Genomic DNA, 21,701 nt, shown 5'->3' on the forward strand with positions numbered 1-21,701 from the left:
GGGAATGGGGAAGATCACAGGTGGACCTAAGGTGCCATAACAAGGGCCGCTAAATAGATATTCTCTATCCTCTCATGGATGCATAGATATTCCACACGTCCTGTTTTTTTTGGAAAACTTTCCTTGTAGTATCTGAAACTTGATGCATTCAACAGTCTGCTCTGGCTTTCAGCAGTACTAACAGTGATAAAAATCTGTATACATTAGAAAGCGATACAAATATATATATACTACTTGTCTGAGCTGTCCTACTGTTTTTAGGAGATTTTTTTCCATTCTGTCTGATACCACCCTGATAACACAAACTTCAATGCAGGAAAATATAAGTATGGAATATACTTAAGGATCAATATAGTCTTTCACAAAGCAGAGCTAATTTGCTAACAGGTGACAAATATAAATGGTGCAGTGGGTGTGTGTTTCTTTCTAGATTCATACGTATGACTTTTTGTGTCCTTATTACTTCTATGGCACCAGACTTCAAAAAAAATAGTTGATTGTGCTTTGGTTTCATTGCTTGCATTTCACGAAATTGCTATGTGATTAAAATATTAGCAAATTTATATTCACTAAAGCTCTATTAAGAGTATTATATTTGCCCCCACCTGGCTTGCTTGCCTTCTGAGATAACTAGTGATATAAAGGGTATTTGGGTTTTGTAGGACATTTATTCTAACTTCAGTGGCATTGCTTCGCTCTGGTAGTATTCAATATTTAATTAGTTGTGGGAAAAAGTTCTACATCAGGAGAGCTTTCTAACTTAATTAAATGCTTCATACTGTATGTACTCAATATGTGAGTCATATTGTTTGTTTTTACATATGCATTATTCAGGGTTCTTTCATACAGAACATTTCAGAAATGTTGTTTGCAGTTTCATCTATAAAAAGAAATTATGGAATATCATTGTGGTTGTCAGCACAGAAGACTTATTTTTTTCCATCTGGAATGGATAATTTAGTGGTAAAATGATCACCACAATGTATAGAAATAGTAAGGGCTCTTTGGAGTCTTCTCGTTAGTGCAAAGGGCAGGAAAATGGAAGACACAGTACAGGTTGGCAACACCTGTTATCCTTTAAGAATATAGCAGTGATGATACTATGCTCATGTCACACATTGGTCATTGTATGTAAAACATCACTTATTTGCAAAATCAGGAGCTTAAGTCGTAACAATCATGTTAACAGGCTATTAAAGTCTTGAAGATACTGTATTACATACAATTATCTTTCCCCTATCCCCAATGCATATTTCTGTAAATAAAACATAAAACCTCCATATTCGACCCCTCTGGGTCTGACTCATTTCTGTAACGAGGGTCTGACTCATTTAAAAAAAATCCTCTTGGCCAAATGAGAACAAGATTCCTTCATAGAGATGATTGCTGTTCAGAAGGTACATAAAAGTGGCCATTAGAGGGTGATGTTCCTAAAAGAAAAGTACCCCGAAAGAATAAAACAGCTTCTAAGCAAGGTTCTGCTCTAATTTTCATCATGGTACGTTGGTTCTGTCTTCATTGCATTCATTTGAGTCATCCTCATCCAGGCCAATGTAAGAAGAGGCTTTGGTTCTCTATTAGTTAAGGCAACAAGAAGTGGAAAGAAAGGCCATATTAGAGAGAGGAAATGATGAGGAGTTGCTTTGCATAAAACCCCCACTAAGTTAGGAGCTAAACCAGGAAGGAGCTCACCACCACCGCGCCACATGGGACGGCCGCAGGGACATGTGCTTGGTTTTGAGGAAATCAGAGCTCTTCAGATTAGCAATAGGAATCATTACCATGTTTATTTTATGTTTACCTGAATTTTTCAAAGTCCAGGAAGGTGAGTGATCAGCTTTTAAAATGGCCCTCTTCTTCTTTTTTTTTTTTTTTCTAGAGGTCTGATTACAATTGAAAAGTTAGCATATACTTTCTTAAAAGGGATGGTTATAATGCTGTAATCATATGGACTTTGTAATTAGTTTCTTCAGATTTTTAGCCAGCGAAGTTATATATATTAATATATATTATATAATATATATATTAATTACATTAATTTGAATATATATTAATTTCAGTTAATTTGGAAGAGGTTTGTCATCCATTTATGTACACTATGTTGTTTTGTAACTTCTTTTGTAACCGTACTTTTACAATCTTCATTGCAAACAGAATAATTAAAATATTTATGTTTTTCTGTAGCGGGTATTTGCGTCTTAAAAGCTAACTTTTTTGGAGTCCCTATACCGAAATGCCCGCAAACATTTGTACAGTTGCTGTCTGGTATGAGATCATGTCTGAGAAAGAGACGTGAGGTAACACCCTGGTCAAACAAAATGGAACAAAATAGGTATAACTGAGTGAAACAAATCTCGTGACAAAAATTCCAAATATGTCTTGGTGATCCTAATGGTCTGTACTGAATGAATGCAAAATATATATGTATAAATTACACATTCAATGCTTTGTTAAAAATCCATATATAAATTAATATTTAAATAGTCGTCACAGGCATTCCTAAGTAGGGTTTTGGAATAAATCAATGTTATAACAAAAAGCTTCCCTTTGACAAACAGTATGTGTTTCCAGACATCACTAAATTATTTACAGAGCATAATTTTCTGCAGAAATATAGTATTAAAATATATCAAATTAGGTTATTTATATTAAAACTTTTATTTTCATTCAACAAACAAAAATCACGATACAAACCTGAATCTAATATATTGATTATTACAGATTATAAAAGAGCAAACCTGATAAGGTGCTGTAATCTTTAAATATTACAGAAAAAAAGTCAATTTAAGACGTTGGAATAATTCATGTTTTCCTGTCATGGGGAAGTGGCTAAAGCAATAGTCAGATTCTTTGCTAGCACAGACTACACAAATAAACACTGCATGAATATTGCCAGAAAACATACTGACATTATTGTCAGTCATCAAAGAGTAATTGCGTTTTTCTCTGTTTGGTTGCTTTTCTTGGAGGTGCTTCATGCTGTAATAGTAAGTTCATTGCAATTCAGATATCTATGGATAAACTTAATCACCACAGCATGTCATGAAGAAGAAAGTCCAATTATTTGTGCATGTAAAGTGAAATATATTGCAGCAGAGAATTATGTTAGGAAATTTAGAATCATTATCCTGTTTAGGATGTTATAATTATACATAGCAATGTCTAAATGAGCATAAAAGAGAGTAACTATCATGAAAAACATCAAAAATTTCAAGGAATCTGGGTTGCTGTGCTTCCTTGAAAATCATATTGGAAACTGGTTTTATTGCAGACTTTATATCAACCTTCATATGTACAGAACTGCTTTGCTGCAGATGTTCCAGTACAGATTTCCCTTGCTGCAGATGCTCCGAATTGCTGGCACGTGAGGCTGTGGAAAATACTGTACACACACAAATTTAGTGTTGGAAATCTCCGAGCTGTAAAACAGCCTCTGTGTTTCTTCCTCTGAACCCTAGATGAGTGTTTGAGACCTCCTACCTCCATATGCTTTTCTAAGGTCACATTAAGGCTCGTGGGTGTTTCAGGTTTTCAGTACAACCCCTCAAGTGCCAGATAAGCAAAGAGTGCAGAGAGAAGAAAGTAAAATTTGGAGGTTTTACTTCTCATTGAACAGAAATTCTGCAGTAAATCAAATTTTCAATAAACCAAGCCTTTAAAAATCTCTAATACCGTTCAGTATTACCAAAAGTGAAATATTTTCTTTTCCATTTGTAAAGCAACCCACCCACTTAGTTATGAGTCACTGCAGCTTCAAACTACGCTGCTTTATAGCAGCAAGTTGTAGGTTTAGTCTCATGCTCCCAATCCCTCTGCTGTCCTCCTGGTCCAGCTTGCTTTTACATAACCCGGTAGTTGTGTATTCTCCAAGTTGTACCAAGCTGTAGCTCTGCAATATTATGCAACTTTACTGCTATCATTTGCATAAGGCAGTGGTAAAAATGAAACTTAATACATTGCTGAATTGATTCAAAACAGAGTATCGCAAAGAAAGAAAGATCAGGACAATCCAAAATTAAATATTTATGATTTTCTTAATAGGAAGCATTTTTTTTTTTTACAAATTCAGATGTTCCCTGTGAGTAATTTCATTTCAATAGAATTGTTTTTTCTATAGGAAAAAAAATCTTATAAACAGAGGCTTAGCAAAAGAATTTCAGAATCTCAGAACTTCTTAACATTAAGCACTTGAGTTACAGATGTTTGAAAATAAAGCAAAGTTTCTTAGATACTCTTGGCTTGATTTGGTCTCACTGATCCTTATAACTACAGTTTGTCTGCATTCGGATTTCCCAGGAGCTTTATATGTTTCCAGCAAGCAATGTTTACATTTGAGAGGGAATGTTCCCCAGGCCTGCACTAAGCAGCAAGCCTTTTGTGGGTCTGGTTCTGCCTGACTCCATGCAATCCACTGAGAAACCCAGTCCTTTTCCAGTCGTATTTACTGTGTTCAGCCAGGTGTATCCTCCCCTACAAAATCATCTCTTTTTTTGTTCTTTCTGATACTAAATTGTAATTTGGATAGTGTCCCAGTAAAAGTCCCTAAGAGGATGGTAAACACCCTCCCTAGTAGGACGGTATACAATGTTTCTAATCAGATAATATGCTTTATATACATCTATAACATGCCTAAAAGGTGGCACTAGAGCTAGCTAGAGCCACATGGACAACATGATGCAGGATGTCGTTCATGGTGCTATGCATGGACATATGCTACAGGCACAGCACAGCCAGCAGATCCACATGTCCATGTGCAGATTTCTGTGTGAAGCAAGTCTGTAGAGATGGCCATTAGTTGCAGATCCTGAAAGCTACAGCAGTGGTTTTAGGCTAGCTGCCCAGATGCACACATGCCTTGCATGAGATTAGAATAAGAATTCAATTTTTACTCCTGGCTCATTTCCACCAGGACTCTTCGCACAAAACTCTTCAGCCTGGAAGAATTTGATTTTAAGAGCTTGCTTCTCGCCAAGCTGTGGGGTTCAGATCAGGAGCAAATAAGGAAAAGACCAAGCCCTAAATTTTGCTTGACATTTTTCTTTTTTGTATTAAAACAAATTATCTTATATGCATATGATGTATATTTTACATTTCAATTTATTATGTTTTATGAGGAGTTTATGACTCTCTGATGTAGAGTTAATAAAGTGCAGGTAGTTGACTTTTTGGCATTTGATTTTTGGATTTTATTTCGGAATCCTGCCTGTGATCTTTCGTCGAGTTGATTCTGAGGTTAGTCCCCCGGATGCGGGTGCAGATGGCCTATTGAAACTGTCAGATTGCAGTTGAGTGCTGGAGCAATTAAAGGCTGTGTTTTCCTCTGTATACATAACGATTTATGGCCATAAAACTCCAATTAATCATTGTGGGCATTAAATGCATAAACTAGTCTTCTCAGAGCTGAAAGGGTACCACTAGAATTGGAAGCTGAACTACAGAACTATGGGTTTGTATTGGATAATCTCCAGACAGAGAGAGAGTGATTAGTTGTGTTCATAAGGACATTTATTTCATGTTGTGTCCCAGTAGTTTTTTTACTTTTATATTGTTTTCATATTGAAAAAATAGTTCAAAGTTAGCTCAAGAGAAAATATACCTGACTCATAAAGACCTACCTAATGTGAAAGGCAGCTAAAAACCCCTCACTAATAATTAATACTCAGTTTTCACTAATAATTAATACTCAGTTTTATTTTATTTGCCAGAATTGCATAAATATACTACAGCCTTGGAATATGATATTGAAATTTGACTAAGAATGGCAAAAAAAAAAAAACAGTTGGCCATCATGAAGATTCTTTGTTTGCCGATTCATTCTTATGAATATAAGAGGTCTCAAATCTGTGGTCAGAATTTGGGTGCATTTCTGTATAGTTTCCTTGTACAGTCCCACTGTCACTGGAGAGAAAGTTTTCATTCTCATTAAAGCTATTTTACAGCGTAATCTTACTGGCATATTGTAACTGTATGGTTCCAGGGCTAAATTCCCTCTGCGAATACGAGAGACTTCATCTTCTTTTCAAACACAATCAAATCTGAACAGCTTTGAAACAGGAATATGACTAGATACCACCACAAATGCAAGTTATTATTAGAAGGATGTAGGTTATGGGAATATTCTGTGCTTGCTTTCACTCGCTTGATTATATATTCAGTATGCTGCCAAAATCCTCAAGAAAGAAACTTTTGTTTTATTGTATGATGGTTAAAAAGTATCTTACATGACACTTAACATGCACATATTTGTTCATGTGCCCTAAATGTTTGTCTTGCTAATACAGTACTCTGTTTTGCAGATAACACTGTAATAATATCATGCAGGGATACCTGCTCATTAAGTAATACCACTTTTCCACTATGCACTTTTAACAAATCTTGCAAAAGCTCCCTGCAACGAAGAAGAAAGAACCAGACTATTTTACTGAAGGCAATTGTAAATCATCCCAATCTCCAAAATATTTCATGTATTTGTCAATCTTCTGTCAGAGAACAACAGTCACATTTTAAATACTCGGAGTGTGAATCCAACAGAGAGAAGAATGTTGTTCCCCAAGAACCAAGATCGGTTAAAAAAGGTACGTAAGAGAAGAAGAAATCTTAATGTGTAAGTAAATAATTTCAACAAAGATTTGATTTTATTTGGTAGGTAAATATTGCTATATATGTCTATAATATGACTACTTGTTTTTGACCTTCATAGCTTTACTGTTGCATTGGTACAAAATGTAGGTTTTATGCCAGATTCTGAGTGGCATTCTTTCTTGTCAGCGAGTGAAAAAAAATGAATAGCAAAATACTGATTTCTTTTGAGCGTGAATGTTATGCAAAATCTAGTGGGATGATTCTCATTGTCATTAAGGGACTTTGTATTGTTCTGCAAGATAGATGGTTGTGAGAATAAAGTGGAAAGAGTGTCTCCTCCCTCTTCCAGAAACCTCTAGGAATATTCCTGCTGAAAATGTCACACCAACCATGTGGATTTTATGAATACTCTTCTGTTCCCATCTTTGTTCCTTTATTTTTGCTTTATTTATTTCTAAAATCTTCAATTTGTTTTTAAAGAGTTGAAGATTCTGATCAGTTTTCATACAGAATTTGATTTCAAATGTCATTGTGGAGTTGGTGTTAGCATCACTTTAACATAATACGATGACAAGCTGAGAGCAAGTATTTGTAGAACTAATTCAAAGATGGGTAGCTATACAACAAAAAGAGCCAAATAACTATTAATAGAGCCAAAATAACCATTTTTGTACAAGTCTATGCTATATATAACTGTGCAATATCAGAAATGGGGTTTCATAGAAGGCAACACTGACTAAAGACAGGTCCAGTCTTCCAGTGAAGAGTTCAGCAACATCATTGTCTTTTCAGAGCAGTAGATCATATTCCTTCTTTGCCTTGAAAAGTGCCTGGAAAATTTTGGGGGAGAGGGTGCTTCCAACTTTTGGTTTTTGGACATATATTGCTAGCTACATAGGCAATAGGCCAAGTAGTAAATAGAAGAATGCATTACAGCTTGTGTCTTTTGCAGCGAAACTTTTGAAAACCTTCTGCAACAGATAGCAGGCAGAATAGATTACACTTCAAACAACTAGCATCATATAGCTTTCACTTTTTTTTCCGCCATCCAATTTTCTATTATCTTTGTCAACAAAAGATCAAACAACAGAAAGAACTGAATAGCTTTGAAGCTGGTAGTAGAGCAAAGATAGGCTATTTTGGTAGAGAAAATGTATTTTGATTAGATAATCAATACCCTTCAGATTTCTCCAGAAGGAATGAAACAAAGAACTTGCCATTCTTTATGAAAGTTTTCTGTCTGTCTCCACTATATGTTATATAATGTATATGTTTTGTTTAAATTTGTAGTTCCACAAGCAAAAGGCTCACTTGAAGTGAAAACAGATCTTGAATATTTTTATAAATATTTCAATTTCACCGTGCTTCCTGAGAATGAAGATGAGCATCATACTTACTACATGCTGGAAGTCCACATCAAGAATTCAACAATCAGAGGAAGAAATGCAGCTGCACAACACCTAAATCATTCCTGTCTAGTGGCAATGACAGAAGAGCAAAATGACTGTATGAATGTTTCACTGCAGCTGAAGGCTTATGTGGAATGTAAGTTACAAAGGAGAGTTTGAAGGGGAATCAGACTCAGAATCTATGGGAATCTTGCCAAAAGTCTCCACTAGGTAATTCTCTGTTTCCGGCAACTGTTTTAAAGTATTCCCTGAGGGGGAAAAAAAAAAAAAAAAAGCTTTTTTGATCATCCCCTATTAAAATAGCATCCCTTATTAAAATAGCATTACAAATGTAACTTGATAAGAGTGATTTAAACAGGTTTTGCTGTATTTTCTTTGTAGAAGAGACACAGAAAAATAAGTGTCTGTAAATTCACTTACCTTTTTTTTTCTTTCTTTCTTTTTTTGTTTAATGTTGGCAGACTTCTAGCATTCATGTGTGACAAAAACTGGAATTGACTCTCCCCCTACCTTCGCCCTTAGTGCCATAATCATGTTGTTTTTGAGATAAATTTAAAAAATCCTATCAACCTCACTGACGGGAGAATCAGGGGACAGATTTGGCTTTTCTTTATATCCTGCTGGAAACCCTACTTTCAGCCTTCCTACAGTATACTTAAAAAGGAAATCTTCAGCTGAGCTTGGTTTTGTTTTCCCAGAGGACAGCCTGTCAAATTTTAAATTTCTTTGTGCTGCAGGAGGTTTTTGGCTGATTGCCTGAGCATGATCAGGGCTTCTAGTCCTTGTATGGAGCATTTGCTGTCAGGGAGCTGGTGAATTATTACATTCATTTACTTTTGTATGGCAAATACATTTTATGCTGTGGTTTTGCTGGAAAAAAATGAGTCTTTCTGAGCTGGCTAAACATGAGCTAGTTAAACAATCTTAGGTAAAATCTACTGACAGTAGCTTAGGTTTTTTACACAAGTAGGTTTAGCTATGAGTACAGTTTTTAACTTGCCCTACTAACTCATATCAATATTGTAAATTAACTATGAATTAAGTGATTATCTCAAATGAACACAAAGAATTGAGAACACACTTTCTTTTTTTCCAGTTACATCAAAACAAAGCTAGAGAGGTGGTCAGAGCTCAGACTTGACAACACTGATTTATAAGTCATTACTAGTCACTATTGTATGGGGTAAACTACTCTGTACTCTGGAAGATGCTTTTACTTCTGTATTAGGAGGGATAAACTGTGCTTCATCAAAGAACCATTAGGGTATTAGTACTTACCTTAGGACTTCTCAGTGGAGAAGAAACAAAGATGTTAAGATAGATTTAATTATGATTTTCTAAATCAAGGGTAGGAAAACAGTGGTTTGGATATAGTCTTATATATAGTCTATAATTTGACTCTATATGAGCCATACTCACATATACATGTATTTATGACTATTTGACAATGCTAATGTGTGCTTTAAAATGCAGCTGCCGAAAAGGTTTGGAAGAACTTTTAAGTTCTTGGGGAGGAAACTCTCTTCACATCCTCCATCTGTGCTATATAGTTCTGACTTGTACTAGTTACTGAGCTAATGCCATGGGAAACACGGGCGTATTTCTGCAGTAGCTGTTGACCAGAAGAACAGCCTTCTTCCTGTGCTTACCCACTTTGGTTAAAAGAATTTCTCAGAGGGTTCCTGTATGAGGCATTTCTTCACCTTTTGATTGTGATATTTTTCTATATGTAGTATCTACCCTCTCCCATACATGAAGATGGACCAGGAGGCCAAGAATGCCAGTGCAGGTGTGTGTTGGACAGCGGGCCAATTCTTCTGGTGTCCCACCAAAACACACACAAAAAGGGAGTATACATTACCTCTGCCTTGCTTTAAATGTAAAAGTTCATCTTTGAAGCATATTCTTCCTGGCAGACTCACATATAACATTTTACACAGATAGAAAAAAAATTCATTCACTTAGCCCCATGCAATGATTTCAGACATGAAGAGATAGATAAAGATTAAAATGAGGATAAATCACAGAGAATAAGCTTAATTGCAAATAACACTGAAGGTTAAAAGAGAAAGACACAATCTTGTTTTTGTTTTAAATGTTCATCCATCAGGAATAGTCATGATCCAAAAACTTACCAACATAGGATTCATTTTCTCTCTTCTATATTTTATGGACAGATCCCATGTGTATGACGAAGATCATATGGCTCAGTATGATTCCATTAGCTTTTGTGTTCACTGTTTCCATCGTTGTCTATAAAATCATCCAAGAAAATAAACAAAACTGTAAGTAATAAAAAATCAATTTATGTAAATTTAAATTCATATCTATACAATGTATTGTATACAATACAAAGTAAAATGTATTGCAGTAACAAAGCTGTTGATTATTAATGTCATTCAGGCAAGTGTGCAGTTTTAATACATCAAAAAAAAACATTTAAAGGGTCTGGCATACACAAATTAGTGGTATTACCACCCCTCACCTCTGAACAGCCAATGCAAATCCAAGCTTGGTGGTGAATGGAAAGTGTTTGTAGCTGGCAGACCCTTATGATCCTTGGTGTAATGAACGTCTGGTTTCAGACTGGTTTTTATCACTCAGATAAAAAGATTACAGTTGAACACTGTTGAAGATCTCAGCAGAAAGGCCAATGGCTAAGTAGAAGCAGAGATTGAAATTCCCTTTCCTCCTTTGATTATGATCCATCCAGGTCAGGGTCAATGCAAAATGTAGATATGAGGAAATACAGACTCTGCTGTCTGCCCTAAAAAGTGCTCATCTAAATTCGACGGTGTTGCAGTGCTACAGAGGTTAACCAAGCTCCTGAGAGCTGAAATCAGCCCAGGTAGCATTTCCTCTCTTTGCTGTGATTTCAGCAAAGAAAATGATCCTGTGATTTCTGTCAGCACTCATGCCTTTTCCAAATGATTAAAAAGGTCATTTTATTAGGACAGATTTTGTTCCTAGTTCAGAGACTGAAACAATTATTTCTACATAAAGACTTCACCACCTGAGGCTCTTCTCATGCGTTTCACTTCAGGCCGAGGCCGAGTAGAGATTTGCAGTGTTACTTCTAGCAATATGCCTTAAAAGAAGCAAGAATAAAATTGCAGCATTCTCCCAAGCATGAGACTTTTCAGAAACGAACATAATGTCCTCTATGCAAAAAAACAACCTGGAAAACTGACTTCTTGTCAGCTGCTGGGTTTTGCTTTTCATCAGAAGCCGGTTGTAGCTGGTAAAGAGTGCTCACTGTTTTATCAGTGCGAAAAGAGTGTCACCTAACATGTTACTCGAGGTAAGAGCACTTAGCTACTCTCTCCAGCAATTTCCTGGGACTTTCTGCCCGTGTGAGCAGAAGGTGGGCAGAAGGTCTGCAGGGGAGCCGCGTTCAGCCGCTTTCACCAGACACTCTCCAATCCCCGGCAGTCCCGAGCTGCAGTGTGGGCAGCTTGGTCACACAGTAAGGAAAACAAGCTAAGCTATATCCACACTCTTCATCGTCCTTACTCTACCCACAGTTTTGTAACAAAAGAGCAATAGGAATTGAGCTTTAATCCTAGCTGAACAGGAGGAAGGACAGTGCCTCCACACAAAATGTTTCCGTGAAAAAAATGTGCATAAAGGAAATATTTTATGTATACATTTTAAATGAATAAGCGGAATAGTTGCTTAAAGCAACACATCTGCAGAAATTGCCTCCTCCTTACTGAAAAAAACATCAAAATAAACTTTTTTTTTCTTATTATCATGGTTAAAGAATGTGATCTTTTACTTACTGTCAGAGACAGTCAGTCTCCTGTTTTATGTACATAAAAATTCCACAAAATGTAAATTAGGTCTTTACAAGTTGGGTTTAAATGCTCTATTTTGAATGACTTTTATCTGTAATTTGAAGGCTACCTATAAATTTCATGAGTATGATTCATAGCATCACATTTTTAATGCAGAACTCCTATTAGTTATGATTAACAATTTACTATCTTTAATCTTTTAGACATCAGTTCTCTGTTGGATACAGGTTTCTCAAGCTGTGGTAGAATGCCCTTTCACATGAATGGAAAAGATACCCAACCTCCTGGGCAATTACTGATTGTCTTTTAGAAACGCTTTTGTGTTAATACAGGAATAATGATTTTATTCATTATGCTTATAATATATAGTATTATGAACAACATCAAAATGTTACCGGTGAAAAGATAAGCATATAGAAATTATGCTTATGTGTCATATTCCTGATATGTATATATTATGTTATTACCTGTAATTACAAATCTACACACTGTTTTTTTCTGTTCTGCTTCTGCCTGAAGAATCAGGCATTTATATGCATCTAAAACAGATTTTTTTTGTGTGTCTAATAAGAATTTTTACAGTCACAATTCACTGGGTAGCTTTTTTCTTAATTTATGAGCACTACTGAAAGCTTGCAAGAAATAGGAAATAATTCATTTCCTCTGAAGATCTTCCAACAAATTCTGCAAGGCATGCTCTGAGACCCTCTGAAACATTAATGAAGTTATTTCCATGAGTACATAAAATACCCAGATAGACTTGGTGGAAGTTATAGCTAATCTTCATATAACAAGGATTTAAATTAGAAATCAGTCCTTATGCCTTTACCATTCTCCTCTTGTCTTTCAGCCAGTTCCAGAACTTCCTTTGACATTAGCTGTTATGATGCCTGCTTAGGGCCTCAACATCTTAGATATCAGCTGAGTATTGGAAAAAAGTCATGACCTAAATAATGCTAATTTAATGAATTTCTTTAGCATTAAGTTTTCTAGGATTCTCTAAAGAAAAAGATGAAAATCAATTCTGTTATGCAGAATTGGAGCAAGCCTGTCTTCAGAAGCTGAGTCCTGAACTGCTTGTAGAACAGTTAAGTGTAAGAGCTACACAATCAACCACAGTAACACTACCAAGATCAGACTGTTAAAAAGGCAGCAGAAAAATGCAAAGCGCTCATAAGCTGGCTGCTAAGGATGGTCGGAGGTGCCCAGTCCAGCTGTATCTTTCTGTCTCTGGTGCAGAGAGCTTTTTCTCATCATCTGATCCTAAAATGAAAACCCCACACTTGCAGGGAAGCTGGACACTCTGTTCTTTCTGTTCCACTGTCAGCAGTGAGCATCTGAACCTGTGCAGGAACAGGTATGACCACTTTTTTCACAGCCTTCCAAAAATTATTCAAGGCACATAGTAGTGGGAAGAATAATTTGAAAAGGGCAGACCTGAGAACCTGAGTGGAATTTAGGAAAAAATCATTTAGCAAAATGAAAAACCCCTGTCCCTAGAGTTCCCTCTTCTCTTTGTTTCAAAACCTTTCTGTAAACCTGATGGTGTCCATGGTTTTTTAGGATAAGTCAGTTCAATTATAAAAGCCATCTTTTTTGTTGGTGGTGGTGTTCTTTTTTGGGGGGTTGAACAACTTTAAAAAAGGGGGTTTTGCCAGCTTTCTTTCTAATGAGCACTGTATATAATTCTATAACTGAAGGCAATTAATTCTGTTCAAAACAGACTGTAAACACAGAGTAGCAGCAGCAGTCTCAACCACTCTAAGGAAAAGCAGTTCCAGACATGCAGGAAGAACTATATCTGCTACTAAAACTCACCTTTTTCCTGGTAAGTAATATAAAAGTAAAATATAAGCCTAACAAAGCCTTAATTATGAGGAAGCTAAGAAAGACCTTTTAAGCCTTGGGATGCTTCAGTTTAGTTACAGTTCAGTATAGTTACCTTGGTTCTACACAAATATAGTATGATCTGTCTTTCTTATTGAAACATATTTATATTTAAAACAAATAACCCTGACAGTGAAACTACAAGAAAGCCTTTGTATGCCATGCTTCCTTCAGTCTTCTAGATGGCTTCATTGTTTGGGTGTTTTTTTGCCTCATTTTAATTTTTGGTGGTGTTATGGAATTTGGTACTTGGAATTTGGTGTGAGTGGGATGTGTGTGTGTGTGAAAAATATACCCAAATATATCGACATGTTTGCGCGCTCCATGTGATTATGATTCCTGACAAAATCTTCTATCAAAGACTGGAATGAGCAGCTGAAGCAGGACCCACAGAATGGCTTTGCTGGCACTCTGTAGCCTATTTGTGGGCAGAATTTCCACATTGTTAACTTCATAGTTATTCAGATAGTTATTAAAAACTGATCTTCTAAGAATATATTATGTCTAGTACAAACAAGTGCTAAGTGGCATGGTTAAGCTCAAAGTATGGTTCCTGAAATTTTAGTTTGGAAAGAAAACCAAAAACCTTCTCTATGCAGAGGGAAATTAGGTCCAAGTTAGATATTGCTAGAAGAATCATATTCTTTAATAAATCCATGAATTCTTGTTTCAGGAAAGGGGCTCTGTCTTTTCAAAGATTAACGTGAACATGTACAACAATAGTTTTGAACAGCAGAACAACTTCCCTCCAAAACAAAAACACACATGAAGACAGCAAATGAAAAAAGAAAGCAGTTTTAAAATTATCTAGGCTTGGCTACATTGCCATTTGTATTGCAAAGTCTTCAGGAGTTAGAGAAGACTCAATAATTTCTCTTTACAGTGCAATAATTTGTGGCATTTCAATTTCACCTAGGAAAGAGTGAATAGCTGCCTGTGTGTCTGAACTCTCCTGGGAGTACAATTTATGTTCCCTCGTTTTAGAGTGTTGGCTACCTCTCAGATGTATTTATGAGCTCATTATTTTCATCCTCGGGGAAAGGAATCTGTCTCTGCCATCTCCTGTCTTTAGTCACTTACACTAATACCGTTCCTGTTTTTATCAGCATGTTCACAATGACATTTTTAGTGTTGTATATCCAAAGGCGTTTTTGCTGATGGAATTTTATAGAAATTCAAATTTAGTTTTACTATATTGAAGGGGATAGGAATCAAATATTGGACTGCTTTTTTTATTCCTGTATTCCTGTCACTTCAGTCTATCCACTAAACCAAGAGAGATGTTTAGCTATAAGAAACAGCATAATGGATTTTATTCTAATCTGAATTTCATTGATTTCACATACTATAATACTACTCAATTCAGTATTTTTTTTTCTGATTTACACCACTATAATTTAAAGTACAATAAAGACCGCCTGAAAAGTACTTATTTTTTTCTACCAACTTCAAGATTTTCTCTCGGATTATGAATAGATATGGGTTACTTCTTCAAGAGTCCTTAATAATACCTTTGATATAATTTTCATTATCATTAGTGCACAGCTTGGAACTTAGAAACAGAAAATTGAGATCCCTAGAAGAACACAAAATAACCATCCTGGAAACATCCTGGAATGAGAATAAGCGACATTAGCCCCAAGGGGATGTGACAGTATCTTATACAGATATAGTTACTACTAAAAGGTTATTCAAAGTTCATAAAGGATAAATCCTATGCTTTGTGAATGAGAATGATTTCCTAGGTGGGCTCAGGAAATTAGTGGCTTAATATCACTTCGGTCTTACAAGTGTTTGAGCTTGTGCTTCCCCATAAAAAGGTAATTTACACCATGTATGGTGTAAACTGTCTGGTGAAACTGTTAGTGGTTCTATGTCCATAAATCATATAATTAATTCTGGCAGCCACAGGAAAGGAGGAAATAGCATACAGTAACTCCTAGAAGAGATTAAATACAAAGAGAGAAGAGGAGAGTTTTAAAGAATTCTGGTTATAAATGTTGACATAATATGTTTTCTAGACCTTGGGTTCATTTATGTCATTACATTTACAAAACAGTTCTGTGAACAGCTTGAATTGACAAAATACAATTGCCCCTAGATGCAGCCACAAGGAAAGAGGAAGAGCACAGGATGCTTTTTCTCCAGTGCACGAAGATGTTCTTTAAGTCACCAAACTGTATTTCTATGCATAAAGCATTTTCATACCAGGAAGGACTCGATAGTAGTAGTACACAGGAAACAAACTGTAGAAGAAAAGTCCACTCCTTGCTTCATGTTCATGATTGAGAATCACCACAGCCTTTCTTTGCAAAGCCTTTTGGAAGAGTTATCTGAAATTGAAGAGGCAGTATAAAAGACTTCAGAACAACTTAATAAATTAATAATAGCAATTACAAGGACAATTACAAGGTCTCATTTTCAGTGATACTCCATTGACAGAGTCACAACAGGGTTCATTACATTTTAGGATACAGATATAGGATTCTTTGATTCACTTATCTAGCTCATAATAGTGCAAAGTTAATTCTGGTGTATTAACATATTTCAGTATGTTTTATTTTTATTATATTATGATGCTCTTGACTTCCAACGTTATCAAATCAATATTCACATTGTATCTGCTGGAAGAGATTTTGAGCATGGCCAGTCATGGCACTGACTTCTGCAGACACTGTTTGTAGAAGGAGTAACCTGTTTAACTGGGAATTCAATAGTCTGTGAATTCCAAGATGTATTCTTGCAATCCTTGTACTATCATATCTGTGCTCCTTACCTGGCATCTTAGACTTATTTATTCAATTGCTCTTCTGAAAATGAGTGCAGCCCAGGGTCAGCAAATGTGCACAGTACCTGGCTAAGCTGTGACCAGCTGTGTTCAGTATCAGCACAAGGACCTACCTGCCTCAAGGCTTTGGCCTCAGCTCCTGGCAGGGATGGGAATTCCTCCCGTGCACTCGGGAGCAGCTGCTCCCAGTGTGGAAGCTCCGGCAGACGCCGTCCATCCCTGGGGGTCACACTCTGGCTGGCGCTCCGCAGCTTGGGCCTCTTTGCTTATGCTTATCCAGAGACATCAAACTTTTCTTTTCCTTTTTTTTTTTTTTTTTTCATTTCAAGAATGATGTCTGTAACAAGGAAAAAAAAAAAAAAAAGCGATATCTTAGGGAATGTGTGGCCTTAACTTCTCTTGGTTCCTGCTGGAAGAAATGTGGAAGTCAATGTATAGCACAGAGGTTGGAGGGAAGGGGAAGTATTTGCCATTCTCAAGTACAGCAATTTTGTACTCTGTAGTAACATGGGAAATGGGGTGGCTTGTTTAAAATACGTGTTTTAATTTGATAAAGCCTCTCAACCACCAAGCAATGGTAATCTAATAACCTTGCGTGAAAGAGGGATATTGTAAGATCAGGGTGGCAACCAGGCCTCAAGTAATAAAACCTCAGGGTTTCTGGCCTGCAGTTGTTCTCTAGCCTGTATAGACTTTGTATCATGCACGACATTTGAAATAAGTGGTCTTAATAACTATAATATGCATGTAAGAAATTCCTGTATCATTCTTATTGCTATTCTGTGAAAACATTAGTTCCTTACTGATGAGCTTAGAGAGCAGGGGCCAAGTTCTGCCCTCTCAGAGGCTACAGTTGCTTCCGTTTAGCTTATGGGTTGTAAATGAAAACAAAGACTGTCCCTGTACTGTCAGGGGCTGGTGTCCCAGCGAGTTCAAGCTCATTTTACTTTATTGAGCAAGGAGAACAGGCAGGATACATCTTTCGCAGTATCAAGTAGATGGAAGCCAAGAAAAAATAAATTTGTTCAATCTTGGCCAAGTGGAGCATTATATATTTGTTTTGGATCCTTCCCAGTTAATTTCTGAGCAGCTGAACACTTGTCTTGGAGCAGCTTAGAGGAATCACGCAGGGAAAGGAAAGCTCGTCACAGTGTTCAGTATTTATCTCAGGCTCGCTTGTCTCCACAGCATCATGTTTCCAGAATAAAACATGACGCCTAAGTACCACTTTGGGTCTTCTGCTATGTTTCAGAAAGGAGGATAAAATCTATAGGGCATGAGTAAATTTTGGGAGATTTTATAGCCCCTGCATAATCCCAGCAGGACGCTGCTACTCTGTGCAATGTGCGTGTGCGCAGAGCAGGGCTGCCCGCGGGCTCCCGAGGGAGCACCAGCCACAGCCCTGTTCCGTGCAGGTTTGTCCCGACGCGGGAATAAGATCCACTCCTATTTTTATTAATTCCTCAGTTTTATTTTAACTTTGCTTTTCATATGCAGTTGCTTAATTAGCAAGAGCCAAACTGTGCTTTTTAATTGTATTTGTAAAGGAGAGAAGCCCAAATGAGATAGTAGCTGGAGAAGGGATGTAGCTAAATATAAGTATCATAGCTCACCCTTTCACTGTGAACTTAGGAGAAACTCAACAGCAGTTTAGAGAAGTTACAGATGGTCTGAGACAGGTTGGACCTGGACTTAACCCCTTGTGTGTTAATCTCTGTAGTTCTTCTTTGAAAAAATAGAACATACCCATAACTTTGACCCCATTAGCCTGGCACTAGCTCTGTACTTCTGTCTGGTATTTATAATCGGTTCCAATATTTTAAATCTGCAAAGTTTAATACTCTGCAGATGTTCATAATATGGATAAAAATTATTCTAACTTTTAGTAGCAGAGAACAACAAGCAGCAGACTCCACTCACTGCAGAGACCACAGAGATACTGTCTATAATTCTTGAACATGAGCATTGCCAAGTGGGTGCATCAGGTGTAGAAGGTAAGCAAATATTTTACAACTCTTGGATTATTCTGTTTTGCCTTGTGTTTTTAAAATGAATAGTAAGAAATATCTGCTCAAAATAAACTGCTCTTTACTCTAGTAATGGCAATAGAGATGACTATCTTTTAAATATGTTTGTAAAGGGTTGGTGTGAAGAAAACAAGATCAGCTTTCCTTCTGGTGCCAAGGATGATCAATAAAATGATCTATTAGTCTGTTAATCTGCATGTGTCCCTGAAGCCAGTGCAAATTCTGCCACTTTTCCTGGTGCAGGGCATTGTGTCCTGGTCTTCAGTGTTGTTCTGGCATTTTTTTCTGACAAGGACAGAGGAAAAGAAACATGCAGTAATAGATACCTCTCCTAGGAAGTACTTTTAATGCCTAAAAATGGAACAGATGCCAATAAACAATACAAGCAGACTAATGTATCAATTGCATAAACAAGGTTGTTGCTATTTGCACAGGTTTATATTGGTGCGCATGGCAAATATTTTAGGTTAAAAGCATAAGAAGCTTTTTCCTTTAAGAAGATCCTTCTCTATTTACATATATTTAAGCTGGACGGAGTTCTAGAGAAAACTCAATATGATGTCATGCTATCTTTTTGATGCCCTAGAAAAAAAATGATGTACTAAAGTGCTGTTTGATTTCTGTACTTCATGTGTAACTATAAAAAATGAGGTTTATTTTGAGAGCACAGCTGAAGAATTTTTGAACAGCACTGTGTGGAAAAGGTGAACTACTTCTATAATAAATTAATAGTACAACTAAATTGGTTTTGCTTCTGAGAGAGACTTGCTGGGTTATAGAGTAGCGTATTATAATAATTAAAAATAATGACCACTTGATAAACAGTTCCCATCCAGACATGTTATGAGAAATTGTAAAGATGAAAAGGTGTCATTATTAGCATTTTAAAATGGTAACAGAGGTAGATAAGAGAACTTGGGAAGTCATTGACATAGCTGGGAGCTGTATCTGGTGATGTGAGTTCACCTCTTTGCTTCCTGGACACCATGAGCTCTTGCTGGTGAGAAAGCCCTTGTCTGACCTGCAGCGACTTCTCCTTATGGAGAGGAGGCCTCTTCCTTGCCCCAGGGCCGTGTCACAGCTCCTGCAGCATTCAGGTGCTTCAGACCTCTTCTTTACGAAACCTGTCAACCATCTCTTCAGGAAAACATTTCCATACTTCCATTTCCCACAGAACTGCCCATTTTAATTGTTGCCCGTAGGAAAAGCCAGCATTTAACCTGAGCCTAGAAAGAGGAATTTCGGAGGCTGTACTAGCATGTGTCCCTGATGGGGGCTTACCAGCCAGCACCTTCCTCATACAGTGTTTCAGTCGAGCAGCAGCATCCTGTGTCCTTCCAGGATAGCGGCTTTGCCAAAGATGTTTTTTTCAGGTGCTGGAAACAAGGTGTCCTGGTCCATTCCCATGCAAACTTAAATTGTGTTATCCTGGAGTAACCACTGGGATTGACCTGCCAGCACTCCTGCTGCTTTGATTAAATTAACTGCTATATCTTAAAAGAGTAGAAAGAGTTGATGAAACAGCTTGGCAGATCTTTGATGGGGAATAAATTCAGCTAACTAAAAATTCATCAACTTCTGTACCCATACCTATACAAAAGGAGAACGTTTTTAATGTGGGACACTTAATCTCTCTGTATATTTTCAGGGTACCTATTATTATAGCGTTTGAGTGCTGAAATTAAGGATCCTTCTGTATTTCTGCCATCTTTCATTAAATGACCCCAATATCAACTGTCCTGGAAAAATGCATGAGTCAAGTCTCTCAAGTTCTTTAGGAGTATCTCTGCTTATGTGTGACAGCTGTGGAGATATTTCCTTAGCGCTGTCAAAAGGTGACATTAGAATTACTGCAAGTTTTGGGGCTCTTGTTTATTTGTTTGGAAAGCGTGAACATTGCATTCAGGAAGACAAATATTTGGTTCAGGACCAGAGCTGTTCAGCATGTTAGAAACAGGCTCTGGACAATCAGCTTCTTTTTCTGTCTCTACCAATGGCTCCTCAGTCAGCTTTATCCCCCAGTGTAGTACTTTTTAACTTGTAAAGCACTGTTTTCATCAACTATTATTTTAGCAGTTCTAAAATGCCTCTTCTGTGATAAATGGAGAGAGAGAAACAACAAGTTGGACTGATAGCAAGAAACCTGAGATAACATCAGGTCTTAGAGCAGATCAGAAGGATAAATGCTGAACTTACGTATCAAAGTTAGGCTCTTAGCTTCCTTTACTTCAAAAACACAGCATGTGAAACCATAAGACAACTAACATTTTTGAATGCACTTGATTAGATAGCAGTTCCCTAGAAGAGCAGGGGAGTGAATGGACCAGGAGAGAAATTAAGATCACCATGCCCCTTAGGAACTCCCTACATTTAGGGAACTGTCTATACGAAAGCACTAGAGCATCCAGCAAGGCAATTTTGCTGATGGCCAGCCCTGATATCCTTGTTCCATAGAGAAAACTTCAGCTAAAATTGCCCTTTGAGGCTTAAGAAAACATATCCTGAGGAAGGAATTTTCTCCAGCTCAGTCTCTGTCCTGCCCTTTCCCCAGCAGCCTGAGCTGTGCAAGGCACAGGCAGACTGGCTGTGCAGGTGATCCCTTCCAGACCAAAAATGCTCTCTAAACATCCAGGGATCAGAGCAGAAGAATGATCATGTGTGTACAGCATGAAGAGCAACTGGGAGCCCTCTTTTACAGGATTTCTGTCCTCTGCCCATTTAAGAGAAAGCAGCATTAAATTCTCCCTAAGCAATTTCAAAACTTCACAGCATTTTATCTTACTGAATAACAAGATAAAACAACATTTTATCTTACTTTGGGAAATTAATGATAAATACAGAACTAATAGTTCCAAGAAGAAAGGATACCCAGTGTCTTATAGCCAACTGTTGTAGAGATTCTTCTTTTATATATAAAAAGTGTCCAATGTGATGCTGTTAGCTGTTACTCACAAAATTGGTCAATATTACTCCAAGTACTTTATTCACTACATTCTCTTTGTCAGTCAGTGCCCCAAGGTCAAAATGAAATAATATTAGTGTCCTGCCTCCCATTGATTCTCGTAATAAAACAGGTTGAAGCGTTAAAAGCTGCGTAAAAGCTAATGGAAGTTCCACTTTGGCAGTTGCCAATAATTTCTTGTACGCTTCCTTTTGCCATCAGCACTTCATCTCTCTTTGCAAAAAACTTTGAGATCCTTGAAGGTGCTTC

General features: G+C 37.0%; 1 protein-coding gene across 1 annotated transcript; it reads left to right on the top strand.

Moving 5' to 3' along the window:
- Positions 1-1,379: 1,379 nt before the first annotated feature.
- Positions 1,380-20,155, top strand: TMEM156 (transmembrane protein 156). The gene is given in 8 exon segments (XM_010219194.2): positions 1,380-1,397; positions 1,582-1,825; positions 6,297-6,575; positions 7,873-8,127; positions 10,169-10,276; positions 13,512-13,616; positions 18,353-18,457; positions 20,139-20,155. Coding segments are annotated over 8 exon segments (1,131 nt in total).
- Positions 20,156-21,701: the final 1,546 nt, after the last annotated feature.

Source organism: Tinamus guttatus, unplaced genomic scaffold, assembly GCF_059628265.1.
Source record: "Tinamus guttatus ecotype Peru unplaced genomic scaffold, ASM5962826v1 Tinamus_guttatus_pri_ptg000213l, whole genome shotgun sequence".
Taxonomy (NCBI): domain Eukaryota; kingdom Metazoa; phylum Chordata; class Aves; order Tinamiformes; family Tinamidae; genus Tinamus; species Tinamus guttatus.